Consider the following 12,940-nt stretch of genomic DNA (forward strand, 5'->3'; position numbering starts at 1 on the left):
TCTTAGCATTTACTGCCCCAGGAGATAAATAAATATAAATGGTAAATGGCCTGTATTTATATAGCGCTTTACTAGTCCCTAAGGACCCCAAAGCGCTTTACATATCCAGACATCCACCCATTCACACACTGGTGATGGCAAGCTACATAGTAGCCACAGCCACCCTGGGGTGCACTGACAGAGGCGAGGCTGCCGAACACTGGCGCCACCGGGCCCTCTGACCACCACCAGTAGGCAATGGGTGAAGTGTCTTGCCCAAGGACACAACGACCGAGACTGTCCAAGCTGGGGCTCGAACCGGCAACCTTCCGATTACAAGGCGAACTCCCAACTCTTGAGCCACGATCGCCCCTCAGATCCTTGAGGTCAGCAGACTTGATGCTTTTAGATGTTCCCAGGTACAGATTAAAGACTAGGGGAGAGAGGGCTTTTGCTGTGGCTGCACCCAGACTGTGGAACAGTCTACCCCCTCACATCAGATTCTCCACAAGCCTAGGAACTTTTAAAACTGCTCTTAAAACTCACCTATTTTCATTGGCTTTTAGCAAGGTTTAACCTATTGTTTTTAATTTATTGTTTTGTCAGTGAGTTATTTTATGTACCTGTGTTTTCTAGTATTTTATATTTGTATTTTATTGTACAGCACTTTGGTCAGCCTTGGTTGTTTTTAAATGTGCTTTATAAATAAACTTGACTTGACTTGACTTGACTTGACAAATACATTAGGCTCGAAGATGAAAACAGAAATATAGGAAAATATCTTTTAAATAACTACCCCATCTGCTATGCAGTTTAAAAAAAGGGGGCTATGATAAACAAGGGTTTTTTTTCCCATTACAAAAATCAGGAAAAGCCAACCAAAAGTCAACCTTCAGCTCAGCAATTGCTGATTTCACAGAAATCCTAAATAAAAGCATATAGGTGTGCCTTATGGCCATTCAATTTAGCAAAAGTCAACATAACCCAGATGGCTAAACAGAACTGTACGAACATAACTGTATTAAAATACAATGATATAATAAAACCTGACTTGTAAACTGTAAAATGTGTGCACAATGATAAAACATGTAGGAGATTTATGTACATATTGCAAGGGTCTCAATCTCAAATTTTCTGGTGAGCCACTAGAATACATGTCATCTTGTGACATTACATTAATAAAATTTGACAAATTAAAATTAACCTAATGCATTTTTTAAGTTGGTTTTGGATTCAAATAATAGAAAAATTGAATAAAAGGTGGGAAAACTGCTTTGAATGTTCACATGCACACATGCTGACTGAGGAAATGGGAATTCTTATAAATGGTCTCCAGACTGCCACTTTGAGACCTCTGCAGAAATGCATTTCACAAGTGTTTAGAAAAATATTCCCTCAGTCCTAATACGAAAACACAAACACAAAGAAGTATCTCAAATTACATTACAGTGGTATTTCACCAAAGACTTTTTCTTAGAAGTGAGACACTTGAGAACTTTTCTCACATTTGGTTGGAGGGTTTCAAAAAGTGACGATAGATCACAAATGCTTTCCCATGCAGTGCTGAGTGTTCTTGCCCACTGTTCAATAACATACGCAGGCTCTTGGACAAGTGTTTTGTGTGCAAGCTCCAATAGGACTTCAGTGGCATTGTAGGCTGTTGGTATCTTTCTGCAGCTGTGGTTATCAAGTATGTCTATAAGTTCTTCTTGGTCCACGATGCTAAAGTCTGATCGCCACGCCTCTAACACTGTACGCTCAGATTCAGGCATGAACTTAAGGAAATCCTCCACAATATCACTCTTTACATATCCAAAGGCAGCTTGTTCTAGAATGGCAGGTGCAATTTTCACAGGCAGATATTTCTCTCTAACCCATCCAAATGCAATGATTCTGCCCACACTCTCCCACTCCTGTTGCCCAAAATCATGCCTTAAGAAGGGCACTTTGTAAACATTTCCAGTGGTGCACTGGTCATAGAATTCTTTCCAGAATTCTGAAAGACAATCTCTCACAACTCCCCCATCGTCATGGGCCATTTCAGGTGTTCCATCAGGCAGTACGATCTGGATTTTGATGTCGACATCTTCAAGGTCCTTATCACTAAAATGTGAAATGAGCTCTGACATTACCTGCCCTCTGTGGACCACCACTACTCTCCTCACTCTCTCACTGGATGGACCAGGGTGTGGAGAAAAAATCAGGGTGTCATCCAAATTTATTGGCTCACTGTCAGAAAAGGGGCCAACAAAAATAATGTCACTGCTGTGAGAAGTGTTAGCACTTAGAGACTGCGTGGAAGATTGTGGAAGGTTATCGTTTGGAGTGTCTTCAATGTATGTCACATCATGGCTGACCGTTTCAAATGGAGCAGATGTTTGGACTGTAGTGACAGTAAAAGAAGAGGTTTGGTTTTGAGGACTCTCTTCAATTTCTGAAGATGGATGCAAACTCGGGCTGGAACTCTGAAGGCTGTCATTTTGTTTTTTCTTTGTGGTGAGGTAGAACCTGCGGATATTTAGTTTTGTGACATGATAAAGTTCTCCTACTGTCAATGCATCATCGACTATCATCTCTTGATAATCCTTCAGATCACAGTCAAAATCTGTTAAGGGCCCCTGAATGTTTCCTCCATCTGGAAAGAACAGGCCTGTTGCAACCTGTAATATGTCCCTTTTCTTGGCATCCTTGCAAATGTCTATTTTTCTTGTTCCTCCTCCTCGTCTAGCTCTAACCTGCTTGAAAACCTCAGTGTCTTCATCATAATGCATCCATCCTATTTCTATTTTTCTATTTCTCTTCAGAGCATTTCTTTTATGGGTTGTTTGGGAATGTTCTTCTTGCCGTGTGCTACTGCCATCCTCTTCAGATAATTTTCTTTTGGACGCTTTGGATTTCAGCCGTTCAAAAAGCGCTGACTTGCGGCTGCTGCCCCTCCGTCTGCAAAATCCAAATACTGCTAGACGATCACCATATGATGGCAAATAAGTCTTCAGCTCCTCATCTGTCATTAGACTTATGACACTGGCATCAATCTAAAGATGGAAAAATAATTTAATTTATTAAAACAACCAGCCTTGAAAATACAGTCCTATTTTTAACTTAAGAACAATGAGGAAAAGTTGCATTTCAACCAGTATCTTGTTGGAAGTAAGTACCTTCTCATTCTCCAAGGTCTGTATAATTTCCTCAGAGACTTCTCTTTGTTTCAGGAATTCAGTCAAGTCTCCCATGCTGTAAGGAAGGATGTAAATTAAAATTACCTATTACAAAGCCACCATATTATCATCAATGTATCTGTGCCTACATAATGAGCTCTGACTATGGTGGAGAAGTGGGAATTGCATTTTTAAGTGTCCATTTGCACTGTAACTACAATCTGCATCACAATACAGTCAATCACACATTTTCTCAGTTGTCTGGTTACATTTTTATTGGTTTTGTTCCTTATTTATATAGTTTTCAGTCACATTCCCCGTTTTGGGTGATTTGTGATTTTGTTTTATACAGTGCTGTACACTTATTACGCATGCTTTCAGCAAAACGTCTGTATCATCAAACGTAACAGGTGTCATTAGCGTGTAACAGAAATGGTAAATAAATGTTAAATGGCCTGTATTTATATAGCGCTTTTCTAGTCCCTAAGGATCCCAAAGCGCTTTACATATCCAGTCATCCACCCATTCACACACACATTTACACACTGGTGATGGCAAGCTACATTGTAGCCACAGCCACCCTGGGGCGCACTGACAGAGGCGAGGCTGCCGGACACTGGCGCCACCGGGCCCTCTGACCACCACCAGAAACCTTATAGGTACCTTTGGTTAACCCTCACGTTGCATTCTATTCAACTTTGTATGTAACAATCGCTGTCACAGCGTTTTTGTATACCTTTTATCCTGTTATCATTTGTAGGAAGGCATTCAAAGCTGAAGAACCTGGCGCCATTTGTAGCTCACTGTAGCTCACGAGACAATCCAGTTTTGAGTGCGCGCGCCTTTGTGCCATATCCTTCCGGGTAACAAGGAAATGACGTCAGCCACGTAGATTACTGATTGGCAGAGCTAACTCGAAATTTTGAGTTATTTTCTCGAAATTTCGAGTTATTTTTCTCATAATTTTGAGTTGCTAAGTCGAAATTTCGAGTTGCTAAGTCGAAATTTTGAGAAACTAAGTCGAAATTTCGAGAAAGATAACTCGAAATTTCGAGTTAAGTATCGTTTTTTGCTTTTTTTTAGTGGCGGAAACGGGCTTCCATAACTCTGAGACAACTTTTGAGTCACATTAATACCATGCACAGCCACAGCCCTGACTTTCGCGTGGTGTGTGGAATTGATGGCTGTCCGAGTGAGTACAGAGTGTATAACTCCTTCTACTATCACGTAAAGCGGACACACGCGCATCACCTTCTCGGAGTGGAAGCGGATGAGGAGGAAGGATCAACCCGTCATGGTTTACCTGGAGCAGGTGAAAGGACGGACCCAATCAATGGGGCCGCCAGTTCTTCAGTAACTGACGAGGGCTCAAGCATCCCCGCACTAACGGTAAGTTATTTTAACAAAAGCCGGAGAAACGAGCTGCAGAAGCTGTAACATAATGTTAGCATTTACTTTGGCTGATCCAAGTACGTCCATTAAATGTGTTGTTTTTGACAGACTCATGTTGTACTTTTATTTTAACAGTGATGAGTGTCGAACTAGTTGCTTCGCTAAATTAACTAACTCACCTGAAACGTAAATGAGAGCTGTGGCAGAAACGCAAAGCTGCAGTCTTGTCAGACAGTGGTTTTTGTTTTTTTCAGTCATCCGTTCGCTCCGGTGAATGCATCCAAACTTTGCAGAAAGTCCTATTAGTTTAAAAAAAAAAAAGTTGATATATTGTTGAAATACATGTTGAAATCAGCTGGTAAAAGCCAGTCAGCTAACTGACTGGTCGCTATCATGTTTACATATAATGTTTACATATAAGGTCAACTTAGACAATGACTATTAGGCAAAGTAAACCAAAATAACATGATTTGTTCATAGTTACTGTCAAAAAAATTTAAACACACAAAAAAATACTCATCTTCACATTAATAAGAGCATTAAAGTCAATATTACTTTTATTGTCAGTATTGGTTAGTTTTTTTTTAAAGGTGAAACTACTAAATACTACTAAATACTTTCGAGGATGCCAATGTTCACATTTTGGACAGAGAGGACCGATGGTTTGAAAGAGGAGTGAAAGAGGCCATCTATGTCCACTGTGAGCGACCGTCTTTGAACAGAGGTGGTGGTTTACGACACCAACTGTCTGCCATCTATAATCCAGTTTTGAGTTCCCTCCCCAGACGCCTTAACGCCCACTCACATCCTGGGCCATCTGACCTCAGGAATTCACATGACAAGGTGGGGCCAGGTTTGACAATGAGCTCACCTGAAACCCTGGCTGATTGGGACCCACACCCGCTTTCACACCTTGGCTCATGTGATTAGAGGATCATCAGGAGGTCCTTTGTCCCTCTTTGGGGGGGATACTCCCACTGGGTTTAAATCTGGGACTCTCGGCCATTTGACCTTAGAACTGAAGAAGCTTCTCGGATGAGAGGTGAAACGTCTTCAAGCAACTTAAAGAAGTCCAGACGCTTTTCTTTGCAAACTCCTTTGACTACTAAATATAACATATTTCCAATTGTCAGTAACTTGTCCGACAGTAAATAACTGTCAGCTATCAGGTTCAGTAGGAAAAAAAAAATCAATAATGTTAGTCATTTAAACAAGTCGTCTCCAACCTTTTACGCACCACGGCCTGCGTTGAAGGCGTTGCCCCATATGAAATCAAATGTGTTTTAAAGAATCTTGTGATTTCAGGGCAAATGAACTTAGATTCGTTCAATAGTGCAATTCTGTGTTTCCCTTATTCTCCTGTTGATGTGAGGGATAAGCCTTGCCCCATATCTGTCAGTACGCTGTCATCAAATGAAAATAAATTGAAACAGTCAGCTGGGCAGATGCTGATTTTGTCTAAGATCCTTCCATTTCTTATGGACAAAATTGGAGAAAATCATTGCACACAAATGCTACGTAACATGTTAGAGATCATAAAAATTCTGTTTTCACCTATTATTGCTGTCTCAACTCTCTCCAGACTGAAGCTTTTAATAGAGGTGCATTTAAAACATTTCAAACAACTGTTTCCAGATGAAAATATTATACCTAAACATCATTATTTACTGCATCTTCCTTCTCAGATTAAGGCTCTTGGTCCTACAGTGAGGCATATGTGTATGCGCTTTGAGTCAAAACATTGTTTCTTCAAGCAGTGGGCTCTGAAAAGTAGTTTTAAGAATATTTGTAAATCTCTTGTGAAGCACAACCAACTTTATGAATGTAGTCAGAACGTGCATGAGAAACATCCCATTTTTTCAAGTGAAGTCGACATTGGTCCAGCCTCTGAGGTGAAAAATGGTCACTATGTAGAAGGAAAGATTGAAGACTTCATTGAGCAAGTTGACCATGTAGTGTCTGTACAGTGGAATATGCTACATGGAAATAAACATTCATGTGAAAAATCTTTGGTTATTTCTGATGTCATAAATGATGCTCCAGAGTTTGCACTTGTTAAAAACATCTATATTGTAAATGCATCTGTGTATTGTTTTGAATGCCAGCCTCTCTCTACAGTTGGGTGGAATGATCAATATTTAGCTTATGAGGTAGAAGTTCCCTGTCTAGCTCAGGCAAATATTTTTGTGGATGCTGGAAATCTTGTTGATTATACAGCATACCACTATGTAAACTTTAGTAACAGCAAGTACATTCCAGTGAAGTATGATCTCACTGACATCATCAAACATCATTTTTGAGTCTTTTGTGAATATGTGGGCTGAAATATGTTTTTAAACACTGGCAAAAAATTATTGTTCTATTTACTTTTTATTTTACTTTTGGCGCAATCTGTTCAGTGCAACACAACTGAGAGGGAAACAATTTCAGTGTTTTGCCTCTTTTTCAATGTCACATTGATATGGTTTGACTGGTATGTAAGAAAAATAAATACACTGTGCTTAAGATACTAAGACTCATAATAATGCAATGTTGGGCATGTTATTAACCTGCAGTTCTCAATAAAGTAGATTTGATGTCTTGATTCAAGTTAGGTCTATTTCTTGAAACAAGATGATACAGCTTTTACAAATAACACAGCAGCTTAAAACGTTTATGAAATTCCAAAAAAAGCTTGTTTTGTGTGAGATATGACTCAAAACAATATGTTTTCAAGAGTTTTTTACTTAACAAGATATCCAAGACGTACTGTCTAAAAACAAGTTCCTATATCTCACTGAAACGTTACTCTTTAGCTTATTATGGCTTATTTTAAGTGTGATTAGATATTTTGACTTGAAATAAGACAAATATACTTGGTAAGATTTTGAGTTTTTGCAGTGTAGAGGACAAGTGGGGCTATGACTGTATGTTGCAGCTGACTAAAGGTGCAGTGAGTACTGGCAACTGCACTCTCTTGTCTAGTCTATTTCCCCCAATCCCAAAGCAGACAACAATTGGACCATTTATGCCAAGAAAAGACAACTATACATGTTTTAAGTTTTCAACGGATGATGTAAAGTACAAATTGGGAGAAATTGACCCAAGCTGGTGTTCTGTCACACTCACGGGAAGAACCATAAACAATGTAAGGTTGTATTATTACTGTGGACATAGCACTCTTTTGGTTCGGGTTCCTCTGAGAAGTGAAGGGACGTGTGCTATGGTGCGACTGGGAGCTCCACTCATGCTAATCGGAAACAAGGTAAAAGCCATTCCACAACGCAATACACGCACTTTAGTAGCAAAACGTAAGAGACACATTTTGGCAAAAAGAGACCCGGGGGACACGCTTATGATCCTAGACTGAATTCACCCACCTGGATCGACTCAATAGGAGTGCCCAGGGGAGTTCCAAACGAGTATAAATTAGTGGACCAAGTAGCTTCAGGATTTGAAAGCATATTCATATGGATAACGCCCAATAAGAATGTTGATCGCATTAATTATGTTCACTACAATGTGCTGAGACTCTCTAACCTAACCAGGGACGCCATGGAAGGGTTCACAGAACAACAGTACTGCCGCTCTCTATACACAGTTCGCACGATTGCAAAGTGAAAGCAAAAAACAAGCGCAAATTCAAATGCAATTTCAATATGTCACATATAGGGCTGCTCGATTATGGCAAAAATGATAATCACGATTATTTCTCTGAAATTGAGATCTCGATTATTTGACGATATTCATTTAACAATAACAATGTATTGAATAATGGCTTTAAAGATTGTCAAAAATAGTATAAAATAATGTGCAAATACTGATTACAGTGCAAATGTTTGCAATATAAAAAATAAAATGTAAACATCTATGTTTAGTGAACCCATAATGTTTCCACACCACTGAAGGGTTTTTTTTGTACCTGTCTTTTCAACCAACGGCAGTCACTCTCCTCTCCAAATAACTTCTGCTTAGCTTTCCGAGCTTCCTCTTAATTGTTGTGGCGCGTGTTTGAAACGCAGAGAGGTGCGCTCGATTTGCCACACGGAGCAGCGCGAGAGTAAAGCACGAGGGAGGTGCTAATCGGCTCAGTCATTTTTAATGATCGTTGAAAGCCCAGATTGTAATTTAGATTAAAATTCGATTAATTGAGCAGCCCTAGTCACATATTGACAGTGGCTCACCGACGCCAATGACATAATTACCCAGCTACATTTCCGAAAGAATGCAAAAGCATTGTCATATATTTTCCCTTCCTATGATAGCCCGACGGGCAGGGCAGGGATAGATTCTGGTAGCCCGACTGGAAAAATCGCTAGCCCCGGGACGTCGGGCTAGCGATTTTGCGAGCCCTGTGTATGATTGTGAGAGTAACAGTAACATTAAAGACAAGTGTCTTGTAGGTGACAGAAATGTAAGTTTAGTCTGCAGTAGTAGACATCTACCTCGTGTGGAACTAACAGTGTCAAAAAGGTGAAATGAACCTGAAGCATTGCACAGCTTAAGCTGCTGCACATACTGATCTCACGCATGGAGGTAAAGCACAAGCAACTAGAGCTAATCTTTTAGGATAGTAAGTTACTGGCTTCACTTGTGGAAAAAGTTCTGTTAGTTATTTCACAGTCACCTGGCATTTGTGCTGTTCACAGAACCACAAGTCCATCGCTGGACCTCCTCTGCGCTGTCACTTTTTGGAGCTTGGCACGCTCCCTCAGGTTCTCATGATCCAACGTTGCTGAAGATTTTAAAGGCAGAGCACGTCGTACACCTTAGTTGTCTTCCTCAACGTCAATGTCGAAAGTCTTTCATCTTATTTAAGATTTTGCTGTGCAGAGTCTCCTCATGACGATCTCCTGGAAGCCCAGTAGCACAGCTCTCTGCGCGATGTCTGCTGTGCTGAAGGTGATCTCTGATCCTCCTGAAGACTCTCTCCAGGCCTCAGCTTCCATCTTGTGGACGATCCCTCAGCCACTCCTTCTTGTCATGGCACCTCACGACATCTACACATTAGAAAAATGACACTCCTCTCGCCACATGGCTTCTGCCATGTGTCAACTCCCCAATGAGACATGTACAAGAATGTTGCACAGTCTCCCTAAAACAATCTCCAGGGTTTGTCCTTGGAGCAGCTTCACTTCAACCTGTAATCCTGTGTAAAAACACATTAGTCAGCAATTAAATGTTTAGCTTGTTTAACTCCCAGCTCCAGCCTGTATCCTAGAAGACGAAGTCTTAAAGTTAAAACAACTTCACATTTGCAACCAACTGCAGCTCATAAGTGTAATAAAGTATTCAGCATCACAGAGACAAGTATCATTGCAGGTTTATTCTAAACTCATTAAGCTCCTGCTTTTTTCCATAATTTGTTCCAAATCATTTAACATCTCAACGTCATTCCACATTGTAATCAGTGACTTTCCTTAAGTTTGTCACTCACCATGAGCCCAATAGTGGTCAGATAATGAACCCCATGTAACTATTCTGTAACCACTGCACATCTGTTCAATTGTCACATGTCTGTCTGTGCTGAATCCTTTACAAGCACTCTTAAAGAAAAACAAACACACGGTTCAACCTGGTTGTCAGGTGTCGGCCATCCAGATTCCAGAGGTGCTGTAAAAGGTCATAAAGTTAACACTGGTCTCATCACACTGTATTTACTTCTTCCCTGTAACATTCATATTTTCTCCAACATTTTCTCAACAACACAGTGTAATTTCATCATCAACATATAGCCTGTAACCACAGTTTTCTTCACACGAAATCTCAGTAATCCTGTGGTAGAAAAAACATCATTAAGTTTTGTCCTGCTGTAAATCACATGATCAAATCACATGATTAACCATCTGCTGTAAAAAGAAATGTAAATGTTAGCGCTGCGCAGGTGTATACACTCTTTCTCACAGTCATCTCTGTGAGCAACACAAGGTAGTGAATAACACACCCATTTATTTTATTTAAAATTCTCACTCATTCACTCAGTGATTCTTTCTTTTGCTGATTGTGGAACCTATCGTCGCATTTCGTTTCCACGCTCAGCAAATGACGTCATTTCAAAAAGGAAAAAGAAGAACTTTAGGTCAGATTACCTCACTGAATCCTTTTGGACAGGAACTCATTTTCTAAATGTCCCAATAAGTGGCTTCCTCCTGAGCCCATTTTAATTTTGGAGAAGCTCACTTTGCAACAGTTTTCTCGACGACGAGTCGTATAGCGCTTCTGTTCTAATCGTGCAGATCTGCTCAAACAGAGATCATCAAACAAAACCTTCAGTGCACCATGAAAGTAACAAAATAAAGAGAAAAGAAAGAAAATAAAGGAAAGCAAAGGAAAGGCCTTGTTTAAGTCATGACACGTGTCCTTCATGCCAGGGGGATAAATCGTACCAACCCAATTGGCAGGCTCAACTTAGTAACAAAAGACAAATGAACAGCCAGTTTAATCTCAAACATTCATCCAATCAGCCACACACAACATACAGCATAACCCTGTTATCTCATCACATAATAAGTTTCTTCTCATGTAACTAAATGTGTGCCATGGTAAAACTTCTTCACACACCAGAAACTCACTATCCGCTCACTCATTTAAGACCCCTCATCAGCATTCTGTTTTCTCCTCTATGATGCAACCATCTGTCCTCCTATTCAGTCCACTAGTCTATGTATCACTTTCATCCTACTAGTGACTTGGACAAGATGCCAAACAGAATCTCATGTTTAAGATGCTGTCTGGTCTTCATGAGTATCATTGTGTATTTGCATGTAGGGTTAGTATAGTTAATGCATTTTCTGTATGTTTTTGTGTTCCTCTCTCATCACATTTTCATTATTCTCATCACTGCTTAAAACAACACACATCAACAACACATTTTTAAACTGTCCTTTCCTCCGAAACAGAAGGTAGCATTACAGCTGTTTCAGGCTGAGAAACACCAAACAGTCTTCATGTTATCATTCATCCACACAACTATTTTATTTCTTTTTGTCCACTGGGCAGGTGACCTGCAGAATCACGTCTGCCCCAGCTGGATATCTTTTCACACACACACCGTGATGTCAGACACACTCACACTCACTTCTGCTTAGAGCACAATTTCACTTCATTCGTCAACGATCCACACACCACATGCTGCCCAATAAAAACTCTGCAGTGTATTTCATCCTCTTTCAAGGCAGACTTCTTTTAAGTTTGCGACAGGCAACGCGACTTACACCAAAACCCAGGCTACGTGTACGCAACAGGTCACAGAATTACGTTAACACCGCTTAGGTTTCCTTCTGTGCTGCTGCGTTCACTTACTGGCACTCACACACATATACGCTCATTCACACTCTTTTTAGGCCTATAATCCCCCTTACCGCGGCGAGCTCTTTACCTCCTTAACATTGGTGGAGAAACCATAGAAACACTCAATGCCCTTAACTGCGGAGAAACTTTGTTAAAATTTTTTAGAGCTCTAGCCTCCTTTCGGTGGAGAAACCGTCCTTAACCTTCCTTAAAACACTGGCGGAGAAGCCAAACCTACCTCCTTAAATAAACCAGGCAGCTTGCGTCTAGACACACAGCTTGCGCTGTACCTGCTGTACTCACGTACCTGCACATAGCCGCTCTCTAAGGCCTTCTGTACTCACTGTTTGTGTTGTTCCCGTTCATGGGAAGCGTCTCTGGATCCCGTCAATCGCCATCCATCCTGAGGGGAGTTCAGGCGCAAACTGTCCGGCCTGGTGACAAAGCAAAGTACCAGGGCTTTCGTCAATCGTCCCAGACGATGGCTGCTAGCAGACTGCGGTGGCGTCCTCTCCCTCTCCTCGGTGAATGTGATGTGTTAGGCTCCGGCTCCGAAGGACCAAATAAATGTTGGGTCTGTGTTTCCACAACAGTGGCGTGTCTAGAAAATTTTTGTTGGGGGGGCAGGTAGGGGCACAGATTTGGAGAAGGGTGGCAGATGTAATTGGCAGATAATGTTAAAAAAAAAAAAATTCTACCAACCGTTAACCATAATTCAATAACCCTATAAACCTAATAACCAAATGCGCTTTTAACTCTTATTAGAATGAGGTTTTAACCACTACGGTGCAAAGTTTTTAGATACTGCGTTGATAAAGTACAAGAGATACAATCAGTGCTTTGTCAGTGTTTATTCAGCATTCAAGGACAGCAATATTTGCATAGTATTTTTACTGACATATAGTGCACATATGTTTTGGGCAAAAACATTTTTGAATATTAAAATACGAACATTTTTAACATACAATTGGCAAATTAGCCAATGCAAAACTTTATCTTCTTTTTTAATAGGCAGATAATCTTCTCACAAACTGGTGTTTGATTTTGAAACAGGAAAAAAAGTGGGGAAACAACTGAAAAGACTAACATTTGAATAAAACCTAAAAGCAAGTAAATACTTTCTATGCTGCCTTATGGTAAAC

At 40.4% G+C, this 12,940-nt stretch overlaps 1 protein-coding gene across 1 annotated transcript; it reads right to left on the reverse strand.

The window, feature by feature from the left end:
- Positions 1–267: 267 nt before the first annotated feature.
- Positions 268–9,462, reverse strand: LOC109200360 (uncharacterized). The gene is made up of 4 exons (XM_019355906.2): positions 9,136–9,462; positions 4,709–4,828; positions 3,138–3,213; positions 268–3,014 (listed from the first exon to the last, which is right to left on the reverse strand). Exons 3-4 carry the CDS (start codon positions 3,210–3,212, stop codon positions 1,413–1,415), a joined length of 1,677 nt encoding a protein of 558 aa, XP_019211451.1. The 5' UTR covers position 3,213; positions 4,709–4,828; positions 9,136–9,462; the 3' UTR covers positions 268–1,412.
- Positions 9,463–12,940: the final 3,478 nt, after the last annotated feature.

The sequence above is a fragment of the Oreochromis niloticus genome, unplaced genomic scaffold (assembly GCF_001858045.2).
Source record: "Oreochromis niloticus isolate F11D_XX unplaced genomic scaffold, O_niloticus_UMD_NMBU tig00007327_pilon, whole genome shotgun sequence".
Taxonomy (NCBI): domain Eukaryota; kingdom Metazoa; phylum Chordata; class Actinopteri; order Cichliformes; family Cichlidae; genus Oreochromis; species Oreochromis niloticus.